The 27,811-nt window shown below is 38.6% G+C and overlaps 1 protein-coding gene across 3 annotated transcripts in view; it reads left to right on the forward strand.

Moving 5' to 3' along the window:
- The window catches only part of efhc2 (EF-hand domain (C-terminal) containing 2), a 31,401-nt gene extending 4,114 nt beyond the window's left edge, over window positions 1-27,287 (forward strand). For all 3 annotated transcript variants that reach the window (XM_062061667.1, XM_062061668.1, XM_062061669.1), the window contains 11 exons: window positions 1-199; window positions 4,227-4,334; window positions 4,437-4,575; window positions 11,494-11,659; window positions 11,731-11,873; window positions 11,948-12,144; window positions 12,219-12,352; window positions 17,396-17,590; window positions 19,163-19,255; window positions 19,334-19,433; window positions 22,213-27,287. The exon at window positions 1-199 is cut by the window's left edge and continues 53 nt beyond it. In XM_062061667.1, the coding sequence (XP_061917651.1) occupies window positions 1-199; window positions 4,227-4,334; window positions 4,437-4,575; window positions 11,494-11,659; window positions 11,731-11,873; window positions 11,948-12,144; window positions 12,219-12,352; window positions 17,396-17,590; window positions 19,163-19,255; window positions 19,334-19,433; window positions 22,213-22,335 (1,597 nt within the window). In that variant the 3' untranslated portion in view covers window positions 22,336-27,287. The remainder of the gene's footprint in view (window positions 200-4,226; window positions 4,335-4,436; window positions 4,576-11,493; window positions 11,660-11,730; window positions 11,874-11,947; window positions 12,145-12,218; window positions 12,353-17,395; window positions 17,591-19,162; window positions 19,256-19,333; window positions 19,434-22,212) is intronic.
- Window positions 27,288-27,811: the final 524 nt, after the last annotated feature.

Genomic DNA, 27,811 nt, shown 5'->3' on the forward strand with positions numbered 1-27,811 from the left:
ACAGTTCCTGGACCACGACCGCAAAGTCCTCCGTTTCTTCTGCTTCTGGGACGACAGCAAGGTCATCTTCGGAGAGCTCCGAGAACTGGTGCTGCACTACTTCCTGGCCGATGACACCATAGAGATCAGGGAGGTGATCCCACCAAATTCTGGGAGAGTCTCCGTGTCCAAATTCCTCCGTCGAAGCAAACTACCCAAGGTGAGGTGTTCGGGAAGGCAAACACATTCAGGAACATTCTTTTGGTCGTACACAGTTCTAGAAATAATAGATGGATGTAGCATAATTTCTACACATGTAACATTTAACTGATACACTATATTGCCAAAAGTATTTGGCCACCTGCCTTTACTCACATATGAACTTGAAGTGCCATCCCATGGAATTGTCCAAAATGTTTTGGTATCCTGGAGCATTCAAAGTTCCTTTCACTGGAACTAAGGGACCATGTCCAACTCCTGAAAAACAACCCCACACCAAATTTCACACTCAGCACAATGCAGTCCGAAATGTAGCGTTCTCCTGGCAACCTCCAAACCCAGACTCGTCCATCAGATTGCCAGATTGGAAAAGCGTGACTCATCAGTCCAGAGAAGGCGTCTCCACTGCACTAGAGTCCAGTGGCGACGTGCTTTACACCACTGCATCCCACGCTTTGCATTGGACTTGGTGATGTATGGCTTAGATGCAGCTGCTCGGCCATGGAAACCCATTCCATGAATCTCTCTGCGTACTGTACGTGGGCTAATTGGAAGGTTACATGAAGTTTGGAGCTCTGTAGCAATTGACTGTGCAGAAAGTCTTTGCACTATGCGCTTCAGCATCCGCTGACCCCTCTCTGTCAGTTTCCTGGCTGAGTTGCTGTTGTTCCCAAACTCTTCACTTTTCTTATTATAAAGTTGACTTTGGAATATTTAGGAGCGAGGAAATTTCACGACTGGATTTGGTGCACAGGTGGCATCCTATGACAGTTCCACGCTGGAAATCACTGAGAGCGGCCCATCCTTTCACAAATGTTTGTAGAAACAGTCTCATTGCCTAAGTGCTTGACTTTATACACCGGGCCAAGTGATTAGGGCACCTGATTCTCATCATTTGTATGGGTGGTGAAATACTTTTGGCAATATAGTGTATGTTCCAGGGTCAAACAGTTGCCATCATAAGACCTTTATTTAGTGTACAAGCCAGTGTTTCCCATAAACTGCCAAGATACCTGTGGCGGTGGGGGCGTGGCCATGGGCGTGGTCACCATGACATCATCAAGTAATTTGCATAATTTACTACAATGATACGATTTTCTCTAAAAAGGCTCAAAAAATGTATATTTACTAATTAATAATAACAGTTTTGTTTTTAATGTCCATCCATCCATCCATCCATCTATCCATTTTACAATATAATTACAACACTTTATGTACATATTTATATACAGATTTGAACAATAAGTTATTCACTGAAATATGTTTATTAATTGTGGTTCTTACAAAAAATATATCTTATAAAATATAAAAGCTAAAATGTCTCTTAAAGCTCTGCCCCTTTAATTAGTGCATACTAAATAATTGAACTTTAGCCTACTACTACAACCATATTATTTACCAGCAACATAAAGTGAAACAGAGGCAGAGGTGTCCTGCCACAGTCAGTAACAAATAAACAGAAAACAGTAGTGGTCAAATACAAATAAGGCAACAAGAGAAGTATCCTACACTTCTCTTTTGTAAAGTAAATCTGAACAGCCTATATGGGCATCTACATCAACTATATGATTTGCCTGACAAGCTGGACAGGACACAAAAAAAAAAAAAAAGCCAAAAAATCTATTTGCGGCGGACGTAATTCTTTCACAAATAAATGAATGTGTGGGAAACACTGCAAGCAGTGTTGTAGTAACACTAGCTATGTGCACATGGACACATTTAAGTAGATTAACCAGAATAAAAATGCTTCATGTAAACACGCCATTCTAAGTATTCTGACCAGATCATACACGTTTGGATCAAAATTTCATTCCTATCGAGACGGGTGGTTTATGCCGGTCGTCATTCGGATTGTAGCGCATGAAGCCTAAAATAGAGAGTACCGTATTTTTCGGACTATAAGTCGCAGTTTTTTTCATAGTTTGGCCGGGGGTGCGACTTATACTCAGGAGCGACTTATGTGTGAAATTATTAACACATTAGCTCATTCACGTAAGAGACTGGACGTATAAGATTTCATGGGATTTAGCGATTAGGAGTGACAGATTGTTTGGTAAACGTATAGCATGTTCTATATGTTATAGTTATTTGAATGACTCTTACCATAATATGTTACGTTAACATACCAGGCACGTTCTCAGTTGGTTATTTATGCCTCATATAACGTACACTTATTCAGCCTGTTGTTCACTATTCTTGATTTATTTTAAATTGCCTTTCAAATGTCTATTCTTGGTGTTGGCTTTTATCAAATACATTTCCCCAAAAAATGCCTCTTATACTCCAGTGCGATTTATACACTACCGTTCAAAAGTTTGGGGTCACATTGAAATGTCCTTATTTTTGAAGGAAAAGCACTGTACTTTTCAATGAAGATAACTTTAAACTAGTCTTAACTTTAAAGAAATACACTCTATATATTGCTAATGTGGTAAATGACTATTCTAGCTGCAAATGTCTGGTTTTTGGTGCAATATCTACATAGGTGTATAGAGGCCCATTTCCAGCAACTATCACTCCAGTGTTCTAATGGTACAATGTGTTTGCTCATTGGCTCAGAAGGCTAATTGATGATTAGAAAACCCTTGTGCAATCATGTTCACACATCTGAAAACAGTTTAGCTCGTTACAGAAGCTACAAAACTGACCTTCCTTTGAGCAGATTGAGTTTCTGGAGCATCACATTTGTGGGGTCAATTAAACGCTCAAAATGGCCGGAAAAAGAGAACTTTCATCTGAAACTCGACAGTCTATTCTTGTTCTTAGAAATGAAGGCTATTCCACAAAATTGATTGGGTGACCCCAAACTTTTGAACGGTAGTGTATATGTTTTTTCCTTCTTTATTATGCATTTTCGGCCGGTGCGACTTATACTCCGGAGCGACTCATACTCGGAAAAATACGGTAGATCCAGCAGAAAATAGGCATTATAAACAAAGAGAGGTAGCTAACATGGAAGCGGACGGACAAATAAAAACAAAAACAAAAAAAAACAAAAACTTGAGACTTCCCGCGGGCCGGATTTTGGACGCTGGCGGGCCAAAAACACATCTTCCGAAATTCAGGTTGAAATAATCCTTACTGCGCATGTCTTTGACGTCCGCTAAACCTTGGTGGTGGAGGGAGGGCTAAATTAAAATAGTCTCGGAATGAAGCCATTGTCTTGCTGCTGTCTCCCCCCATTCAACATGTACACAAGTAGCGATATATACTGTACAGTTTGTTGCTCTGAAAACGAGACTAGCAAAAACACAAGTAGTGAACAGAAGGAAAAATGACCGTGACAGAGTCAGAAAAGTAGAAATGCACAAAGCCATGTAGGTTTACAACAGAAGGCACTGATTTTTCAGCACCTGCAGTGAGAAAACTTGTCCAAAAGATGGCGCCATAGCACAAGCACTAACACACCTTTCTGTTTATGGTATGGTTCTGCCCATGCCAAAGTAAAAGTATTCCGATTTAAGGTGTGGTGCATGAAAATCCACATCATAATCAGATCATTTTTTTCAGGGTCCATGTACACAGGAACATTCTAATCCGAATTATGATCAAATGAAATAAATATAGCCCATGTACACGTGTCTACTCTTACCTGTCTTACAAGTGTCTTCTTTGCGGCCCCATCACTCGTAGTTTCATCCCAAAAATTCCTCAGAAAATATCCTTTGGGAAAAATGGCGGTAGACTACAAGAAAGCAACTTTAGTTTGAAACAGCAAAGTAATAGTCTTGTCCTTCCTTCTGGTTGGCTGCCCTCCTATCATTGCGCCCTCATTCAGTCCGACAGAAAAGACGACTGCAGCAAATCCCTCAAGCATCACCACCCCAGTGCCTAATTCAACTTGAAAGACAGCCAGGCCTCCATCATGTATCTTTTCACTCCAGTGACTTGGTTTGCACTGACGCCCGTCGTTAAATGTCAGCCCTCTAAAGGTTGACTACAACGTGCTGGCCAATAGGGATGCAGCAACATCCAGTATTCCCTCATCCTGCCTGTTTATTATCGTTATTCATATTATTTCTCCACAGCGTGCTTCAAACCAGTTGGCGCTACCAGGAGAGGCGACGAACCGCACCGTGCTCAACGTGTTGGCCTCCACCAGGCAAGGAGATCGCTACATGCTGGATAGTCTCAAAGTACGTCTCCAAGGAACAGGGAATGACACTATGTAATGAAAGATCACAATAAGCAATGCCGTATAGTTCTCATATGATGTTCTGGTCTCCTCTCCCCTGCAGACAGGAGCTATTCAGGAGGAGTTCTACAAGGACTTTGATCTGACGGTAGGCGGCGAGCTGAACGTGTGGGGCAGGAAAGTGATCATCGCTGACTGCGATGACTTCACCAAAGACTACTACCGCTCCAAATATGGCATAGGTAAACAGCACTGTCACTCACATTCGGTTATTTGCTAAGTATACAGAAAATGTTGGCTGGAGGCTTGAGGTGATGTGTACATTTAACCACTTGGGGGCAGTATGACTTTGTAGTTAGAAAGAGAAGCCTCCTTTTGTTGAGTTTTTTTTATGAGTTTTCACATGTAATAATCCAGAAAAAATACAACCAGAAATACATTGATAATATGACAACGATATAGTATTATGGTAAAGCAGAAAGTTTTTTTTTTTTTTTTTTAAGTAATAATACTCAGAAAAAGAAACACAAATAGACATTTTTATAATAAAAAATATTACTACCTAATTTATGTAATAAACATATTGTAATGTACTCTTAACAATTGGCTCATTGGAAATGTTGAGTTTTTAAAAGGGATCTGCATTTAAAAAAAATCATCATTCACAATCCTTATGTGAGAAAGGCCCACTTATGTTTTTTTTTTTTTTTTTTTAATGCATTCTAACTCGTAAATAAGCGCTAGCAAAAGCCGGTTAACAATATAAGCAACAGGATTCATTACGTCATTACGTCTATTGTGCCCATAAAGCCCTGTAAAAAAACATCCAAAATCTCCATCAACACTAGTTATATACTGTAAGTACATATGTAATGTACCGGTAGTAACAGGCACATTCATAATAACATTTAATATTTACATATTTTGATCATTTTAAGCATACGGCAGTGCATTAATTTCACAGACGCAACACAATGTTAACTTTCCCTTCAACAACAACATCTAATCATGGCAGACTTCATGAGAGACAACGAAAACTACTGCGAGACAAATTATGATCCAAAACCTTATATTTTTGATCCAGAATATACAGAGGGTGAGTTTTAGAAGCGTGATAATCCAGCTCTAGTGAAACACGAAGCATCATGCAGCACTTTTGTGCTAAACAAGAAATACAAACATAATAAAATAAACACTTACTGTACAACGTCTGCTCTCACTAGGATGCCGACTGATGGGATGATTGTATCTTCCCATTTAGATGAAGAATTAATCCTAATCCTCACGCAAGTAAAAGAAAAAAGAAAAAGGCATTTACATTTATGTTGGATGTCAAAGTTGACCAACTTCTTGGTTTATGACAGTGCTTCTTAAACATTTTCTGTTACGCCCCTCCAGGGAAAAGAAAATATTTCAAATCCCCCTCCACTCTTCACCGTCACTATGAATAGAATAATTTGTCTATAAAATTGTAACTATACCTCTGCATAACATTATAAGCTTATTAATATTTAAGGAAACAACACACCGGTCTTTCCTCGTCATCCACCGTGGTTACAGTGAAGCCAAGTGCTAAATACGCTTCATTATAATCTGGTACGGCAAAAAAAGGATGTTCCCAGAGGTCACGGCCCCCCACTCCTCGGCATCGCAACGCGACACCCCAGTGGGCCCCGCCACACTATTTGACAAGGACTGGTTTATGACAACAGCCTTTTACTATTCAGGTGAGAGGCATGATATATAATAGAAATAGAAATAACTTTCACTAACTCAGAGGCGATGCAGCAGCTCACCGGCTCAGTACAGTATGTCAATACTGTAGCTGCATAAGCTAGTTACCTCTCTGTGATCAATGTGCTACGAAAAGTAGTTCCTAAACGTTAGCGCTAATAATACCAATATTGCTAATACTTGGTTGATATTCAGGTCACGACATATAACTGGAGTATTTTTGGCGGTTTTTGGACATTTTTTAGAGGGACTTGTGGACGCAATGACCTAATGACTTTCATTACCTCCATTGTTAGCAGGACTTTTACTAGCGTTTATTTACGAGTTAGAATGCATAAAAAAAAAGAAAAACATTTGTGTTCTTGTTTAGCTTAGGGATTGTGAATGATCGTTAAAATAAAAATAGAAAGTGCAAAAAGTTTATCAGTTGCTTTAATTTAATATTATTTTTAATTACAAATGTATTCATACCAACAGAACATTATGTCTGACTTTTCTCTGCTTTTCAAACAAGAAATAAAGTCTTTAAAATACCAGTCGAGTGGAAAAACAAGTTGATTTTGTGTTTCATTGTATCCAATAAACCATATTCAATTGTATTTACGATCCGCAAAGTATGTGAAAATGCTGTCTAAACATCACAAAATGCCACAAATTCCGTCGGCCAGTTTGAATATTTATCTCCGAATATTTTCGGCAATTTCCGTAGATTCTCCGTCAGTGTAGTGACGCTTCTGCACTCTGACCATATTATCAGATTAGTCTTACTGGAAATACGCAAAAATTGGAATTCTTATATAAGACAATAACCCATACGTTTGGCTTTTTTATGCATTCTAACTCGTAAATAAATAGCTAACAATTGAGTCAACAGATCGAGGGTCCTCTATTGCAGTGGTCCCCAACCTTTTTGTAACTGCGGGCATTTGAAAATTTGTCCCACGGACCGGAGGGGGGTATGGTATTTTTGTTTTGTTTTTTTGTCATAAAAAAATACAATAATGGGTGCTTACGGACTGTATCCCTGCAGACTGTATTGATCTATATTGATATATAATGTAGGAACCAGAAATATTAATAACAGAAAGAAACAACCCTTTTGTGCGAATGACTGTGAATGAGTATAGATGGGGGAGGGAGGTTTTTTGGGTTAGTGCACTAATTGTAAGTGTATCTTGTGTTTTTTATGTCGATTTAATTTAAAAAAAAAAAAAAAAAAAAAAATATATATATATATATATATATATATATATATATATATATATATATATATATATATATATATATATATATTTTTTTAAATTTAATTTAATTTTTTTAAAAATTTCTTGTGCTCGAAGATCGATCCACGGATTGGTACCGGGCCACGGCCCGGTGGTTGGGGACCACTGCTCTATTGTGCCTATAAAACCCTCTAAAAACATCCAGAAACCGCCAATAATACTCCACTTACATGTCTTGACCTGAAAATTAACCAAACGTGAGTGATATTGTTATTGAAAGCACCAACGCAGACAAACTATTTTAGCGGCGCATTGATAGCAGTGAGCTAATGCTAGCTTGCACTGCTATTGTTGACACACTGAGCCGGTGGCTGCTTCTGCTTTGTCTCAAACTGGCTAAAAGTAAATTCTAGATTATAATTCATGCATCTCTCACCTGCTGGTAGACAAATGTGGCCATGAACCGAGAGGCTGGTCGACTTTGCTGAGATGGCAAAAAAAAACTTAGTTGCGGCAACTTTTTTTTAACCCTTTGTGAAGATTGTGATTGAATCTTCATCTAAACATGACTATGTGAGCATCCTGTCTGTCGGCATTCCAGCGAGAGTGGAAATTGTACAGTACCGGTAAGTGTTTTATTTTGGTTTATTATGGTTAGTTTTTAAGTTTAGCGCCTAGCAAGGCTGCTGATGCTATAGTGTTACAATAAAGCTGCATCTGTTTAGCACTTGGCTTCTAAAACTTATTTTTGCTCATCCTCTTTGTGTTCGGGCTCAAAAATATAATGTTCCGGATCATAATTTGTCCCAAAGTAACCGTTGTTGGCTCTCACAAAGTCTGCACGATTTGCATTGTTGTTGATGGGGTTCCTAACTCTATGTCACGGATCACGTGGTTGTCTTCCTCGTTAACTCTCGAAATGGCTCGGGAATCTCTGTGAGATTGATACTATTTTGATTATATCTATTTATCCACACACTTTGGAAGTCTTTTGTTGCCATAAATCAGATATACACTACCGTTCAAAAGTTTGGGGTCACATTGAAATGTCCTTATTTTTTAAGGAAAAGCACTGTACTTTTCAATAAAGATAACTTTAAACTAGTTTTAACTTTAAAGAAATACACTCTATACCAGACCCGGGCATTCTGCGGCCCGCGGGCCGCATCCGGCCCTTTGTGCGTCCCTGTCCGGCCCGCGTGAGGCCAATTATAAATTACAAAATACATTTAAAAATGTATCTATGTCGAGTGTGCAATACAACGGTGCTGCTTTTGTTTTGAAAATCGTTATTTGTATTACTTCCGTGTGGACGTATGCGTGTGCGTGATTGTGAGTGAATGTGAACAGCTGCAATCATTAATTACAAAATAAAGTTGAAAAAACATCTATGTCGTGCGCGCAATACAACTGTGCTGCTTTTATTTTGAAAAGTATTATTTATGGGCGTGTGTCCGTGTGTAACCTGCGAGTGAAGGTGCACATGCAGCGACAAGTGATGCACGGTTTACACCCGAGACGCTAAAAAGAGAAAAGTTGATGAAGAATGGCGTGTTTCCAACAAGACATGGACTGCCATGCAACGTTCCCTCGAAGGTGCGTGCCTGCGCAATTGCGCACTGCTCAAGCGTCTGCTGCACGCAGCAAATATATGCCGCGCACCAAATCAAATCCCATCTGAATTCTAAACAAAATAAACATATTTATTCTATGTAATTTTGCAATGCAACTTTGAGTGACAGTGACAACAAGCGGCCCTAACGGTGTTCGTCAACACCGTTCAATTGAACACCGTTCAATTATTGTAACGTCTATCGAGATGCTTCGAGGCCAGGAATTATATCGATCACTTTATTGAGCAAAACTGTTTATATTCGGCCATAACCACACCAAAAACATAAGTAAAACACTTCTATCTCGAAAAACTAGTCATTTTCTGCCGTACAAACCAGGCCAAAACCAACTTGTCATCTGTCACCAACACGCATAGCACTAAACCACTGGTGCGTTTATGGCCACACAAAAAGTCGGACAACTCAAACACCACACAAAGTTACACTATGACTCCTCAGTCATACGTGTGCTTATTTTACTGTCATTTATTATTAATGTTAATGTATTTATATTAGTCATGGACTGCTGTTACACACACTATGTTGAAGTATTACTATTATTATTAATTATTATTATTATTATTATTATTTATCTTACGGTATATATCAAAAATAATATTGAGCAAAATTTAATTGAAATATTGTCGATGTGGCCCTCCAGCAGTGCTCGGGTTGCTCATGCGGCCCCCGGTAAAAATTAATTGCCCACCCCTGCTCTATACATTGCTAATGTAGTAAATGACTATTCTAGCTGCAAATGTCTGGTTTTTGGTGCAATATCTACATAGGTGTATAGAGGCCCATTTCCAGAAACTATCACTCCAGTGTTCTAATGGTACAATGTGTTTGCTCATTGGCTCAGAAGGCTAATTAATGATTAGAAAACCCTTGTGCAATCATGTTCACACATCTGAAAACAGTTTAGCTCGTTACAGAAGCTACAAAACTGACCTTCCTTTGAGCAGATTGACTTTCTGGAGCACCACATTTGTGGGGTCAATTAAACGCTCAAAATGGCCAGAAAAAGAAAACTTTCATCTGAAACTCGACAGTCTATTCTTGTTCTTAGAAATGAAGGCTATTCCACAAAATTGTTTGGGTGACCCTAAACTTTTGAATGGTAGTGTATATATACTAGGGATGTCCGATAATGGCTTTTTGCCGATATCCGATATTCCGATATTGTCCAACTCTTTAATTACCGATACCGATATCAACCGATACCGATATCAACCGATATATGCAGTCGTGGAATTAACACATTATTATGCCTAATTTGGACAACCAGGTATGGTGAAGATAAGGTACTTTTTAAAAAAATTAGTAAAATAAGATAAATAAATTAAAAACATTTTCTTGAATAAAAAAGAAAGTACAACAATATAAAAACAGTTACATAGAAACTAGTAATTAATGAAAATGAGTAAAATGAACTGTTAAAGGTTAGTACTATTAGTGGACCAGCAGCACGCACAATCATGTGTGCTTACGGACTGTATCCCTTGCAGACTGTATTGATATATATTGATATATAATGTAGGAACCAGAATATTAATAACAGAAAGAAACAACCCTTTTGTGTGAATGAGTGTAAATGGGGGGAGGGAGGTTTTTTGGGTTGGTGCACTAATTGTAAGTGTATCTTGTGTTTTTTATGTTGATTTAATAAAAAAACCACCAAAAAAAACGATACAGATAATAAAAAAACCGATACCGATAATTTCCGATATTACATTTTAACGCATATATCGGCCGATAATATCGGCAGGCCGATATTATCGGACATCTCTAATATATACCGTATATATATGATAAAAGCTTCAATATAGAGGTACTTAAAATCATGTTAAAGAAATTAAATTTATGATATTTCTCATAATTATTATTTCTTTATTTAATTTAAATCGTTTAGGGTTCTTTTGCAAAAACCTAAGGGTCGGCAGAAGGGTTACGAATACTTTCTGCACACACAGCATGGTGGGTTATTGCTGGGATACTTTGTGTGTGTGTGTGTGCGTTTCTACATGATGACACAGCATCCCACAGCAGATAATTAAAAACAAAACAGCGTCTGGTGTGGCATATAAAATAGATTAACAATGTAAAAATAATTTGCTTTCAACACAACAGTGTGGGAGACGTGACATCCCTGTCCTGGTATGACAGCATTCCCCTACGTACAGACGCCACAGCGCCTCTGTTATGGCTCTGATAGTACTACTACTACAGCTGGACAAATCCTGTCGAACGGGTATAAGATACTAACTAGGGCCTCCTGTGGTGATGTTTCTCTCCGCCTCCACCATCGGGGATCTCAAGAGGCACACTTCCCTTCCAGCAAGAGTAACCCAAGCCGGGCCAGGATGAGTCTGGCACCCTGAGCAGAACATTGGGGCTTTGCTGCGTTAGTCACAGCAGTAAACCAGGCGCAGCCCCCGGTGATGGAAGGTGCTGTCTGACTCTCAGCAGTCAGAGGTCAGTGCAGGGTTAACGTTTGCCCGGGACGGACGGATGGATGGATTACCTCCGAGCCTCTGATCGTTTCTGCGGTTCTTTCTTCTTTTAAGTGTGTTGCTTTTTTCCCCTGTAGAGGACTTCACCCCGGTACAGTACAAAGCTGCCGTATCCCCCAATCCCCCGAGGCTTGTACCTCCGTATAACGGCTTTGGCTCAGAGGAGGACTCGCTAAGCTCCTGCCAGCGCCTGCTTCCCAAACCCCCACAGAAAGATCTCCACAAATTCATGGAGTATGACAGGTTGGATCAGTCACGCAGCAAAATATGTATTGTTGCCTCTTTTACTCCACTGTCTGTGTTGTCTGATTCAGACGTGGCCTTGAGAGCAATGTGCTGACATTCCACGCCAAGATGGTGACCACCAGTCATGTGGACAGCGACAGGGAGTTCATCATCTCCTTCTACCTGAGCGACGACTCTATCAGCGTGTTTGAGCGCTCTCAAAAGAACTCAGGTTCGCACCACACGGCTCTTCCAGAATATGAACTACAAGCTGACATCAAAGCTTCCTCACCCTCCTGCTACCAGGTGTACTTGGCGGCATGTTTCTGGCCAGGGGCCGCGTGAAGAAACCGGGACAGGAGTTGTTTAAGAGCGAGCCCTCAGAGTACTTCACAGCCCATGATCTGTACGTAGGAGCCGCCATCTGCCTCAACAACAGGCAGTTCCAACTCCTCGATGCTGATGAGTACACCTTCAACTACTTTGAAAAACATGCCGAGCAGGTTCGAAAAGACGATGATTCTTTTTGCAAGTCAGTCATTAACGTAATGCAATATTGTGTGTCTTTGCCTTAAAGTTCCCCAAGGCCGATATAGGCATCATCCTGGGTAAATTACGATCAATTCCAGAGGAGAAGCAGCGGGAGCTCCGTAACTTTCTGGCTCTTGGCGACCCCGCCAACACCGGCTTTGTTGCCTTTGCATCCTTCAGGTACAAATTCGGTCAAGCCCCTTTTATACAGAGGTCCTGAAAAATGTCGACCTTTTACTCAGAACCAAGCAAGCCAATGCCGGATATTGCCACTATTTTGTGCTGCATCCCACAAATAGATAATAATGCGTGATCAGTGCCATCATTTGTAAAATTTGGCAAACAGTCACAATTGCTTTCAACTAGAGATGAAATATGTCATCAATACTAATCTAATTAAAATTGTTTACGTAATTAACCCATCTGCAGATCGGAGTGACCACAACAACCAACCAACCATCAATATGGATGACGCTAAACAGCACATTTTTTCCCTTCCATGGGAAATTTGAATACAAAAACATGAGTGAATAGTCGACCGACACAAGGTGTTATGCACACACAGATAGTAGTTTTCTTATTGTAAAAGCACTTATAGCTCAAAATAGCATATTATTAAGAAAAAAAGGAGAACAACAGGGCCATATCAATGCGGATAAATGTTTATTTATTAGGGATGTCCGATAATATCGGACTGCCGATATTATCGGCCGATAAATGCTTTAAAATATAATATTGGAAATTATCGGTATCGGTTTCAAAATTATCCTTATCGGTTTCAAAAAGTAAAATGTATTACTTTTTAAAACGCCGCTGTGTACACGGACGTTGGGAGAAGTACAGAGCGCCAATAAACTTTAAAGGCACTTCCTTTGCGTGTCGGCCCAGTCACATAATATCTACGGCTTTCCACACACACAAGTGAATGCATTGTATACTTGGTCAACAGCCATACAGGTCACAGTGAGGGTAGCCGTATAAACAACTTTAACACTGTTACAAATATGCGCCACACTGTGAACCCACACCAAACAAGAATGACAAACACATTTGGGGAGAACATCCGCAGCGTAACACAACATAAACACAACAGAACAAATACCCAGAACCCCTTGCAGCACTAACTTTTCCGGGACGCTACAATATACACCCCCCGCTGCCCCCCACCTCAACCCCCCAACCCCGCCCACCTTAACCTCTTCATGCTCTCTCAGGGAGAGCATGTCCCGGATTCCAAGCTGCTGTTTTGAGGCATGTTAAAAAAAATAATGCACTTTGTGACTTCAATAATAAATATGGCAGTGCCATGTTGGCATTTTTTTCCATAACTTGAGTTGATTTATTTTGGAAAACCTGTTTGATTGTTTAATGCATCCAGCGGGGCATCACAACAAAATTAGGCATAATAATGTGTTTATTCCACGACTGTATATATCGGTATCGGTTGATATCGGAATCGGTAATTAAGAGTTGGACAATATTGGAATATCGGATATCGGCAAAAAAAGCTATTATCGGACATCTCTATTATTTACTACGTCAGACAGGCTTTTTGTAACATGAACATGATATTAAAGGTGTTAAATGAAATTGTAAAGTGCATATATATTCCCTTCTTTCTTCAGTCTTTTTCCATGCAAAATGAAACATCATTAATATAGATGAAACATTTGTATTCAAACCTTATTAATCAAAATTAATCCGCAGCTACCATGTACTTAATTAATACCATCGTCTTTAGAATTGTGAACCTGGCAAAAATTACTTTGTTACAGAACTAAAGCTGGAAATTGCTACAAAAGTATGTGCTTTCACACAGCAACGTGGCATGATCCAATCAGATAGGAAGCTGCGTCACCAGCGCTAGTGTCTACTGTGACATACAAAAACAACTTGTCCGACAGTAACAGGTGTCAATCCGTCAATCCCTTACATACAGGCACCATCACGCCTCTGCTATGCCGCTATAGCCTCTTTCACACATACGAGGCACACAGGCTTTGTCCCACCCTCTGTTACACCTCTGTTACACTGTGATTTGGGCTGTTTGTCAGAAGGACTATTGCTTTCAAGTTGACAGAACAAGTTGCCCATCACAACTAAGAAGAATTATGACAACTACAACTACAAAAAAGCGTGGACACTCATTAAAAACCCATAATAATAAGTTCAGTTGACTTTAGAATGTAAGTCAAGGTGAGCCTTTCAACCAACACGAATGCCCTAGCATTGTTACGTCACATGCAGTAATGAACCTTGAAAATCTGATAAAATGAATTCAAACAACATTTTTACTCATTTCTCTTAAGTAATGTTTTCCGCTGAGCATTATATGCAGTGTTTCCCATAAACTGCCAAGATACCTGTGGTGGTGGGGGCGTGGCTATGGGCGTGGTCACCATGACATCATCGAGTAATTTGCATAATTTACTACAATGATATGATTTTCTCTAAAAAGGCTCAAAAAATGTATACTTACTAATTAATAATAACAGTTTTGTTTTAAACGTCCATCCATCCATCCATCCATCCATCCATCCATCCATCCATCCATCCATCCATTTTACAATATAATTACAACACTTTATGTACATATTTATATACAGATTTGAACAGTAAGTTATTCACTGAAATATAATTATTACCGTATTTTTCGTAGTATAAGTCGCTCCGGAGTATAAGTCGCACCAGCCGAAAATGCATAATAAAGAATGGAAAAAACATATATAAGTCGCATTTTTGGGGGAAATGTATTTGATAAAACCCAACACCAAGAATAGACATTTGAAAGGCAATTTAAAATAAATAAAGAATAGTGAACAACAGGCTGAATAAGTGTACGTTATATGAGGCATAAATAACCAACTGAGAACGTGCCTGGTATGTTAACGTAACATATTATGGTAAGAGTCATTCAAATAATTATAACATATAGAACATGCTATACGTTTACCAAACAATCTGTCACTCCTAATCGCTAAATACCATGAAATCTTATACGTCTAGTCTCTTACGTGAATGAGATCAATAATATTATTTGTGTTAATAATTTCACACATAAGTCGCTCCTGAGTATAAGTCGCACCCCCGGCCAAACTATGAAAAAAACTGCGACTTATAGTTCGAAAAATACGGTAATTGTGGTTCTTACAAAAAATATATCTTATAAAATATAAAAGCTAAAATGTCTCTTAAAGCTCTGCCCCTTTAATTAGTGCATAATAAATAATTTAACTTTAGCCTACTACTACAACCATATTATTTACCAGCAACATAAAGTGAAACAGAGGCAGAGATGTCCTGCCACAGTCAGTAACAAATAAACAGAAAACAGTAGTGGTCAAATACAAATAAGGCAACAAGAGAAGTATCCTACACTTCTCTTTTGTAAAGTAAATCTGAACAGCCTATATGGGCATCTACATCAACTATATGATTTGCCTGAGAAGCTGGACAGGACAAAAAAAAAAAAAAAAAAATTCTATTTGTGGCGGACGTAATTCTTTCGTGGCGGGCCGCCACAAATAAATGAATGTGTGGGAAACACTGATATGATTAACATACAAATGGCTCACTGGGTAGAGTGGCCGTCTTACAGAATGGCAGGCGGTTACTGGTTCAATCCCAGTCTGGTCAAACTCATGCTGAGGTTGCCCGCTCCTGATAACTTGTGGTTAGCGCTTTGTGTGTGTGAATTGGTGAATGGGTGAATGTGATAATGTATATACTGACTGTGGACATATGCAAACATATACTCAGGAATAGTAACGTGCTATATGAATACAGACCATTCACCATGTTGAGCCAAATTGACTTACAGGAACTTGATCAAATATATTGAACCAACTTATTTTTAAGTTATCTCAACTAATATTTTCAAGTTCATCTTACATCAGACGGAATGTTGAAGTGTAATATATTTGACACTATAAGAGGACTCAACTTAACTCAGTCAAAGCAACAAGATGACCTGACTGAGTTAAGCTGAGTCAACATTTTGTTTTTACAGTGTACTTACCTGTAAGGAGAGAATATTTCCCAGTGAATCTAATACTCACATTTCATGTTGGTGCCTTTCACACAGAGTGAGATGGGACTCTCCTGCAACAGTTAGCCATCAAGCCTGAAACGTTTGAGTTCACAGGTGATATCATACACATTGAATCAAGACTATAGAAAGGATAGACTCTATTTATCCCACAATGGGGAAATTATTATTATCCTTGGATTTTCAATAGAATTTTAATGACAAGAATGTAACACTAAGGAATAGGATAGGCAGACACAAATGTTAGCAACACTTGCATAGCTATACGTGAGCTAAACTGCTAATGTAAGATTCACATTTTAACAGCAACATCATGCTAGCTTAGAGACACAAACTGACTGACAGGGAGTTGGCAGTGCTCTAATCTTTATTTTAGGATGTGTAGCAAAGCCTGCATTGTTTATATATATTTAGACTTAGACTTCCTTTTATTGTCATTCAAATTTTAACTTTGCAGTACAGATAAGAACAACATTTCGTTATATTTATATATATATATATATATATATATATATATATATATATATATATATATATATATATATATATATATATATATATATATATATATATATATATATATACCGTATTTTTTGGACTATAAGTCGCAGTTTTTTTCATAGTTTATATAGTGCGACTTATACTCAGGAGAGATTTATGTGTGAAATTATTAACACATTACCGTAAAATATCAAATAATATTATTGATCTCATTCATGTAAGAGACTAAACGTATAAGATTTCATGGGATTTAGCGATTAGGAGTGACAGATTGTTTGGTAAACGTACAGCATGTTCTATATGTTATAGTTATTTGAATGACTCTTACCATAATATGTTACGTTAACATACCAGGCACCTTCTCAGTTGGTTATTTATGCCTCATATAACGTACACTTATTCAGCCTGTTGTTCACTATTCTTTATTTTTTTGAAATTGCCTTTCAAATGTCTATTCTTGGTGTTGGCTTTTATCAAATACATTTCCCCCCCAAAAAATACGGTATATATATATATATATATATATATATATATATATATATATATGTATATATATATATATATATATATATATATATATACATTTCTTCAATACAAAGCTGTCCTCCCTGGAGTTGTGGGCATATACACGGGTCATCTGGTGTCTTAGAAGTAAAGCAGTCATTCTGTGACAGGGACCTACTGATGGATATGGAGTGCGGTCTGACGGAGCATGAGGTTCTGGTGCTTGGCCGATCCTTCGCCGAGCACAAGCAGTCTGAGGTGGATGTGGGCCTGATGCTGGCCGTGGCCCAGGACTTCCTCAGGAAGAAGGACTTTGACCAGCTGCCCGACATGGCCCGAGTGTTCGAACACAGTGACCCAAACAAGTAGGTGCAGCGTTGCCATTACTGTCAAGAGGATATCATGCTAGTGAGCGCTAAGAGGGTCTCACACATGCCAAGACGTGCGCTCCCCTTGGTTCTCATGGCTGTAGCTCATCTCAGACTCATCCAGGTATTTAAACCTGGGATGCATCGGTAACACATTAGCGTCTTTGGCAAGAGTCTTTGAACAATTCACACAAGCACTGATTTGCGAGTCCTCAGTGAACTCCCGAGCATCTTTGTGCCTTTTGTCAACACGGGTCAAGAAGTGAGAACGAGGCATACACATATAGATAATGGTTTCAGAAGCAAACACACACATATACTAGGTAGAATGAGAGCGTCACAACAAGACATCAATCGTGCACTCAATGGTCCCATATCTCTAAGCAAGCATTAGTTCCAGCTTTAAGAGAGGAGCATTGGAACCAGATGGACCCCGAAGACCTATAAGGCATGTAGCGTAGAAGAACAAACACACACAATGTCACCTTACTCATTTTTCCCTTGTTCCGCACTATATCACCACTTTTTTACCGAATCATCCCCACCCTTTTGTCAATATGGAATTTATTGATCACACAGTCACAACAAAGTTGATTAAACTTGGTGTTACTTTATTATGAAGGATTCATAGGGCCACACTGAAAATAAATGCAATTGTAAAATACCCCTGAAAATTTTTAGTTAGCAAAATATAACTCTTTAATTTAATTTTTAAAATAGGAATTTACTGTATTTTCTAAGCATGAACTATATGTTACTTTTTGTAATATTGCACAGCTTTTCTTTTAAAAAAGTATATATGAAAAATATGACTTCACTTCACTCTTGGAAATTTACATCTTTTTCCTTGTAAAATTGTTATTTTTTCACAATATTGTTCTAAAAGTATATTTTTATGTACCTTTTTTGTAATATTCTGACTTTATTTTGGTTTTCTTTATTTTTGATAAAAATTCTTTTTTTTAAAATATATTTAAAAATATATTTTTTTAATATTCTGATATTTCGACTTTTACATTCTCATAAAATTTGCCTGGAAAAAAATCCAACTTCTATCTCGTAATATACATCCATGTTCTACTGCTTGGAGCCCATCCCAGCTGCACCCGGGCGGAGGGCGGGGCACACCCTGGACAAGTCACCCTCTCATCGCAGGGCCCACACAGATAGACACACAACATTCACACACTAGGGCCCATTTAGTATTGCCAATCAACCTATCCTCAGGTGCATGTCTTTGGAGGTGGGAGGAAGCCGGCGTCATGGGGAGAACATGCAAACTCCACACTGAAAGACCTCGAGCCTGGGGATCGAACCAAGGACCATCCTAAGGCACATGCACTAACCCCTTTTTCCACCGTGCTGCCCAATATACAGACTTGTTTTCTTATAATAGTTTAAATTTCTATATATATTTTTCATCTTGGCAAGAGCGGATGTTTGGCTTGTCCTTTGTGGACAAGCGCCCCACACACAAAATAATATAGTAGTAATCCCTATTACACTTTTCTCTGTATGTAGCTAATGGTTGCTCAGGAATTATTTGTTTCATAGATGTTTACGTTTCAGAACAGGCCGCATCTCCCTTAAAGGGGCGATGGCCATCTGCAAGACCTTCCAGCTTCCTGTGTCTGACAACCTGCTCACATGTCTGATCCACAAGTAATATACAACAATTCTTGGATCACATTTGTACCTTGCCGGCTGTGTTTGGTAATGCACGTGTGGTGCACTGCATAGGTTTGCAGACGGCGACCAGATCGACTACAATGCCTTCCTGGCTGGCATCAACTGGCTGGAGCACCCTGCTCCCCCAGTGACGCCTGACGACACTTTAAAGGTAAGAGATAGCAAATGCAAGCAAATAGGATTGTTATGTTCTTATACAGTACTTATAGCTAGTGTTAGAAAAAAGTACTGTTACTAACGCTGTTACATATACAAGTAACGAGTAATATAATTACTTTTACGTACGGTACAACACTGTTACAGATGCATTTGATGTAATGTGGCATGCTACTTTTAATGTGGTTGTATGTCATCAAGACAGCATCAGAAGCACAGCAAGCTCAATGCAGGAAGTAACTTTTTACCAATGTAATCAACAACCAGGATCCTACTAAAATGAACTTTATATCAAATAGAAGGAGGCAACATCACACAGCAAACATGTACTACATACACACTACTACTACAAGGGAATAATGAACAACAAATCAATGATTGAGATGACGAGCTTGCAATCGTACAATACCCTGTTTGTGGACAAGCAGAAATGACAGCCATCGAAGCACATTCAATCGCTTCATTAACCAGATGTAACACAATCCAGTGAAAAGATTAAAAAGAGCTGCTGTCATTGCCGGCAATATGGCAGCCATCGAAGCACATTCAATCGCTTCATTAACCAGATGTAACACAATCTAGTGAAAAGATTAAAAAGAGCTGCCGTCATTGCCGGCAAACTGCCGCTGCCAAGCTAACAAACAAAACTGAACTAAAATCCTGCTTGGAGTGTGCTTTCGCTGACATCACATGTCACTTGACAACAGGCGCCGCCTATTAAAGGCACACACACTCTACTTTCACGAAACGTCTCTCAATTGCACATGCCATATTTTGGAAGTTTTTTTTTTTTTTTTTTTAAGAAACAATTTAATTACTTTCCCTAGTTATTAATTACATTTATTTAAGAGTAATTTGTTAGTAACTAAATATTTTTTCGGGAGAAGTAACGAGTAACTATGATAATTAGTTTTCAAAAACACTTCTGCTTAAAACTGACTTGGCATAATCCTTTCAAAGCTAAACAAGATCAATTTTGTTTAGATTTCAAGTAAGGATAGTTAAAAAGTTAAAGTAGCAATGATTGTCACACACACACTAGGTGTGGTGAAATTACTCTCTGCATTTGACCCATCCCCTTGTTCCACCCCCTGGGAGGTGAGGGGAGCAGTGAGCAGCAGCGGTGGCCGCGCTCGGGAATCATTTTGGTGATTTAACGCCCAATTCCAACCCTTGATGCTGAGTGCTAATTTGATCAGATAAAAGCTTTAATTTATATACTTATTATCATTGTTTGGATCAATTGTTTAATGAGTGTAACTAATAAACTAACTAATAAAAATGTTTCAAATACTGAATGCATTTGGCTGCCCAATACCTTAAATACATGGATATAGTTTCTGCACGGGCGCTGCAAGAGAGGGCAAATGACAGGGGTGGTGTGTGGGTGCTGTGATCTGCGTGGCGTCGAACAGCGGGGTGTTTTGAATGAAAATAACCTTTTATCAAAAGTGCAATTTCAATGTTAATGATGTGCATTTATTAGGAAAGAGAATGGAGGTTACGACAAGCAAAATAATCTCTGTGTGTTTCATGTACTTTTCCTAAAATATGGCATTGAGGCTATAAAGTGTGTTTTATCTGATTACTCAGTTGATTGAACAAACTAATCGATATTTTACTTAATTTCTCGAATAGTCAATAGTTTCAGCCCTAATTTCCAACCAATTATCCCAACAGGGCCATACTGTGAGGATCATAAAACCTGTATATTTAATTATTTCCATACTTGCCAACCCTCCCGATTTTCCCGGGAGACTCCCGAATTTCAGTGCCCCTGCCGAAAATATCCCGGGGCAACCATTCTCCCAAATTTCTCCTGATTTCCACCCGGACAACAATATTGGGGGCGTGTCTTAAAGGCACTGCCTTTAGCGTCCTCTACAACCTGTCGCCACGTCCGCTTTTCTTCCATACAAACAGCGTGCCGGCCCAGTCACATAATATATGTGGCTTTTACACACACACAAGTGAATGCAATCCATACTTGATCAACAGCCATACAGGTCACACTGAGGGTGGCCGTGTAAACAACTTTAACACTGTTACAAATATGCGCCACACTGTGAACCCACACCAAACAAGCATGACAAACACATTTCGGGAGAACATCCGCACCGTAACACAACATAAACACAACAGAACAAATACCCAGAACCCCTTCAAGCACTAACTCTTCCGGGACGCTACAATATACACCCCCGCTACCACCAAACCCCCCCCATCTCCCGAATTCAGAGGTCTCAAGGTTGGCAAGTATGATGATTTCAGTTTTGACATTGTTAACCGTCATGAAAAGAGTTGAGGAAGAGGAAAGAGAGGCGTCACACTGTACAGTATATTCTACATTAGCCATTCTGTACTGAGAAGCCTAAAAAGACACACGTACAAGTTTGGTTGTGCGCTACCACAAGATTGCAAAAAGTTCCATTTCCTGGTACCCTACTGATGTTGCGTTGAAAAAAATAAACTAAGATGAAGTTTCACGAGATATTTGTGAACCCTATTTAGACAAAATGTGTATTTGGCTTCCAAATGTCCAAATTGCACTTTTCGGATGTTAACATTTTGAGGTTCCACGGTAGAAGCCAAATGTATCAAGAACAGAGGCCAAGCAGGAAGGAAGTAGCCACTTTCTTTTCTCCAGTGTGTGTTTATTTATTTCTACGTGGTCTTGATTCAGAGGAACGTGCCAAACAAAAGAATGCCGTCTGAGAAAAAACAGGTGAGCGTTGCTTTTCCCTCACAAGTGTGTGTTTCCCTGTCGTCTCCAGTTCGACGTGAAAATGCGGAGCGATGCCCGCGGAGTGAAAAACATCCATTACTTCTCCCTGCTGCAGGACCTCTTCCCCGGCGTCTCCAACACGGCTGACCCGGAGAGCGCCACTTCAGCGTAGATGAGTGCAACATGCGACACATGCATCTCAACATGACGCTTTAGCCCAATCCAAACCAAGAAAGAAGTAACCGTGCTAAAGTTTAGTGCAATCTGTGCGGTTCGAGGCTCTCACAGCGTACAGCTAGGCTTTAAAACGGAACCACATTTCAGGTCAAGGCGGGTCAGGCTCACACACATAATGACTACAGGTATTACGCTGCATTGTGCAGAATTTATACCAGAGGAAATTGGCTTCAACGGAAGAAACAGACAATCACGGCTGTCAGCTCCCAGCTGTGGAAACAACAGGTACAGATGAACTCTCGCGCTCCATCCAAAAGCAAGAATGAGCCAATTTTTAGGATCTTTTATTATCGGAGCTGAATCTCACTGAAAGGAGAGTTGATTAAGTATATTTTTAGTCATTTAATCAATTAGTCATCATGTTTTCCTGTTGTTGTGGGCAGTGGATATACTGTATATACAAGAAGCAATTATTAATCAATGCATGGTATTAGTACATAAGATTTACTTGAAAACAGATGTGTCCAAAGTGCGCTCCAAACCATTGACTGGCTGGTGGCATACTGTACAAAATACAATTTTACAGAATAACGGCAAAAAAAAACAAAACAGCAAAAACAGCACGGCATTAAGAACAAATGAATAACAAAAATATTTGTCTTTAAATATGAATTATTTTGTTTAGCCTTTTTACAAAATGAAAGTGCCCGCCACCCCCCACATTTTTTGTTCAGTATGTGGCACCAGTGGGTAGGGATGATGTTTGATAAGGAATTATCGAGTTCGAGCCTATTATCGAATCCTCTTATCGAACCGATTCCTTATCGATTCTCTTATCGAGTCCAGATAGGTTGTTGTATATGGAAAAAAACACACAATATTTGGTTTAACAAAAGCTCACTTTTATTATATAATAAAAAAATAAAATCTAATAAATAAAAAAATATTGACTGTTCCCCACCTAAAAAATAAAATAAAATAAATAAATATTGACTGTTGTTACCCAAAGTATATTAAGTGGGATTTTTCAGAGAAACAAATATATACAGTAACACAAAAACAACCTGTCTCTGTGATCACTATAGGTGTATAAATAATAATATAGTGTTAAATAAAATCAGTCCCTTGGGCACTAAACTGAAAATAATACAGCTCTCCAAAAAGTGCACTTCTGCTGCTATTTGACATAACTGTTTGTTATGATGCTTTGACATTTTTGCACTTTATTTCTTTATTGAAAGAAAATTCTATGAAGAGAAAAGTTCTTTGCAAATGTGGTTACAATGCTAAAAAATGAAAAGTTAAAAGCTAAAAAAAGAAATACACTTTATTGAGTTAACATTATTTCTTTATAGGGGGAAAAATGTTATGAGCGAGAGAATATAACAACTACACTACCCATCATGCAACGGGAGTTACGAGCATGCGCGGTAGCCCCGAAAAGTGTTGCATGTTGCCACGCTGTGAAAGTAAACGTCAAGAACTCAGCCAACACGCCTCGTCTGCATTATTTATAATTAGACAGACAACACATCTACAGTGTGATTTTGTTTTGTTTACAAGGAAAGAAAAACAAAAGTTAAAAAAGGGAGATATGTTGTATATATATGTATGTGCTGCGGTTGTTTTAAGAACGTTGCGACAGCTGCCGTAAAGGAGGTGCGTTGCTAGCCTGGTTGCTATGTTTCCGGTTGGTCGTAAAAGTGTTCGTCATGTGTTTTACCCTGCTAAAATCTCTCAGTAAAGTTATTCGATGGATGATAGCTTTTGTTTTGAACTTTATTACACCTTGGAGCGCTTTTTCCCGTCCATTGTTTTCCTGCTTTCGCTATCTGCGCCTAATGACTGAGCTACGTGACGTCAATTCTTGTGATGTCCCACGGAGCATTTCTGGTCGGGACGGGATTCGAATAAAGAATCAACTCTTTTCCTTTACTATAGTGGTCTCGATAACGGGTACCGGTTCTCAAAAAGGGATTCGAGTCCGAGGACTCGGTTCTTTTCTTATCAAACAACCGGGAAAACCGGTTTCGAGTATCATCCCTACTAGTGGAAAAGTTTTGGACACACCTGACTTGAAAAAAAGACAATAAATAAAAACTGCTACTAAATATATTCACAGTTTATGCATGCAAATACCTCCTTGACACAAGTGAAAATGGGAATTAAAATGTGAAATGATTACTCATGTTTTTGTGATTTGTTTGCTGTTCGATAAATAGCAGATAATCCTATGATCTTGCAAGAATAATAATAGTTTTACATTTTACAGCAGTAAAAGCGGGTAACTTTTCTTTACATTTGTAATAGGCATGCTAAAATGTAACTTACAATATTGCCCCCACAGTTAATGAAGGTTATTTATGTTTCCATTATTTCTTACTGGGGGTGAAATAGCTTCCAAATCCAACAATCAAGGGTGGAATAGCACCTTTAAACATGTGGCTGTGTTACAGACAAACATTGAAGGGTTCGGGGATCACTCTCGTCTTACCCGAGAACATACAGGATCAGCTCCACTTGCATGCTTTATTGTTGTTCTGCTGCACAGCGCTGCCTTGTAAAAGGCGACGCAGAAAGAGGCTGTAAATGTCTGCGGGGGTTAACAGGATCTGAGCCGGGGTTTTATGCGGGCTCTGATTCAGTCATGGCTAATCGACCTAGTCTAAACAGATATCGGAGATCAAGAGTCGGGGGGCTTTTCTGTTCAGTGGCCTCTTGACAACCCTTACACTGTTCCACCTTCAAACAATGCAGTTCCATGTATAGTGACTACAGCCTGTCGAGGCTAATATCTTGTGTTCCAAAAATATTAATTATGAGGCATTTTTTTGTCTGGTGGACATAAAGAAGTTGAAGTAGTTGCTCACCAGGTTAAAAGATTAACCAGGATTGGCTTTGATCTGTAGAGAAAATACTTGGTCAAAGTTCACGAGCAACAAGATAATCAATTTACAACAAACCACATGGACTATTGGCTCATATCAAAGTGCTTAATGAGCACTTTTTAGATCGATAATTTTGTTGTCTATACCCTCTCATATGGCGGTGCAGCAGTGGGGAAATGTGTTTTTATATCAGAAATCATTAGAAATAAGTAAAAGGGGCCCTATTATGCAAAACCAACTTTTCTTACCTATTGGTCTGCATAAGTCACGAAAATTTGAAATCAAACCATGGAGGTATTGTGGAGATATTTTTAAAACAATCTTGCCTTCCTTCATACTTCTTCCAAACAAGCTGTTTGGAATTTGCCCCAATTGTTACGTTCTTCCCAGGTGTGACGTCAGCTGATTATCCATATATGGTAGAAATTTACCCAAAGTGCTTTGCTCGAATCCGCCATTGCAGTCTCTACTGTCGTCAACAAGTTACTTCTTTTTTCTCTATCTTCTTGTGGTGGAGCAGACTGGCTCGTACATGCACATGCATCCTCCGCTGTTGCCATTCCTAATACAAAGTAGCGTATAGTTCGAACTTATATCTGTCAGTAGACTCGCTGTGGAAGCGCTAAAGACCGGGAGAAGACGCTGTCGAAGTAGAGCCATGTAAAATGACCGCCTACTAAACGACGCATTCTGAAGAAACGGTCAGAAAAAGCGATCTGTAAAACATTTTGACCAAGAGAAACATCACATGTTAGGCGCACCACAAGGAAGTGTTTTAAATGTAGAAAAAGTATTTATTAAGATCCCTTTTAATTTTCCTAAGTGAACTCTCCTGAAGGAATCAATAAAGTACTATCTATCTATCGTTAAGTAAGTCGTAGTAGTAATTCTAAAAACACTGAAAATATTAATACTACAGTAGTATTGGACACAAGAGAAGACCTAACCAATCAGAGCACACTGTTCATTATCATGGCCACTGATTGGCTCAGCCTCAGGCAGCATTACTATATTGGATTAAAATAATATAAAGGTGACTAAAGAGTGTTATTTCATGTCTTTCGTGGTAAAAAATGAAAGTATTTAGAAGGTCGTCAATAGATTTGTAATGCTCCAGCTATGAAAATATTCAACTTACCTCTGTCATGATCTGTGGTCTGGATTATGTTTTTGTTATTTTCTGTTTGCGCTCCCTTGTTTGTTTAGTTACCATGGCAACTTATTAGTTTCACCTGCCTCATGTGTTCGGGACACGCACTTGCTCTAATTAAGAGACTATTATTCAAGCCTGTCTTTGCCAGTTAGTCGGGCTGGCGACATTGCTCTTTTCATGCTCGTTTCATGCCATTGCTTCATTCATGCCGCAGTAAGTCTTGTTCGTTCTATGCCATAGTTTGGTTAGTTGTTTTCTATGTCCATAGTTCAGTCTAAGTGTTAGCGTATGTTTCCTGCGTTAAGTTTTGTGTTCCTTAGCCTCTCGTGCAATCGGCGCGCTTTCCTTTTGTTTTAGTTCCTGTCTTTTGTCCTGTGTAGTTAGATTAATAATAAATATGTTCCTACCTGCTACCTTTGTCCGGAAAAGTCAGATTGCAGTAAGCTGCAAAAAACCCCTCGTTGTGACAACCTCATATTAAAGCCTTTGATAAGCACTTTCTATATATGTAATTGTTTTGTCAGTATACCCTCATATGATGATGCAACTGTTTGGAAAAGGTCTTACTTAAAACATCTTAATGGTCCCTTTTCAAACTCATATTCACCATATAGGTTATAGATAGGTCACACACTATATCAGGGGTCACCAACGTGGTGCCCGCGGGCACCAGGTAGTCCGCAAGGACCAGATGAGTAGCCCGCTGGCCTGTTCTAAAAAGAGCTCAAATAGCAGCACTTACCAGTGAGCTGCCTCTATTTTTTAAATTGTATTTATTTACTAACAAGCTGGTCTCGCTTTGCCCGACATTTTTAATTCTAAGAGGGACAAAACTCAAATAGAATTTGAAAATCCAAGAAAATATTTTAAAGACTTGGTCTTCTTTTGTTTAAATAAATTCATTAATTTTTTTACTTTGCTTCTTATAACTTTCAGATAGAGAATTTTAGAGAAAAAATACAACCTTAAAAATGATTTTAGGATTTTTAAACACATATACATTTTTACCTGTTATATTCCTTCCTCTTCTTTCCTGACAATTTAAATCAATGTTCAAGTACATTTTTTTTTTTATCGTAAAGAATAATAAATTCATTTTAATTTAATTTTTCATTTTAGCTTCTGTTTTTTCGACGAAGAATATTTGTGAAATATTTCTTCAAACTTATGATTAAAATTCAAAAAAATTATTCTGGCAAATCCAGAAAATCTGTAGAATCAAATTTAAATCTTATTTCAAAGTCTTTTGAATTTCTTTTAAAATTTTTGTTCTGGAAAATCTAGAAGAAATAATGATTTGTCTTTGTTAGAAATATAGCTTGGTCCAATTTGTTATATATTCTAACAAAGTGTAGATTGGATTTTAACCTATTTAAAACATGTCATCAAAATTCTAAAATTAATCTTAATCAGGAAAAATTACTAATGAT

The sequence above is a fragment of the Entelurus aequoreus genome, linkage group LG10 (assembly GCF_033978785.1).
Source record: "Entelurus aequoreus isolate RoL-2023_Sb linkage group LG10, RoL_Eaeq_v1.1, whole genome shotgun sequence".
Classification (NCBI taxonomy): Eukaryota; Metazoa; Chordata; class Actinopteri; order Syngnathiformes; family Syngnathidae; genus Entelurus; species Entelurus aequoreus.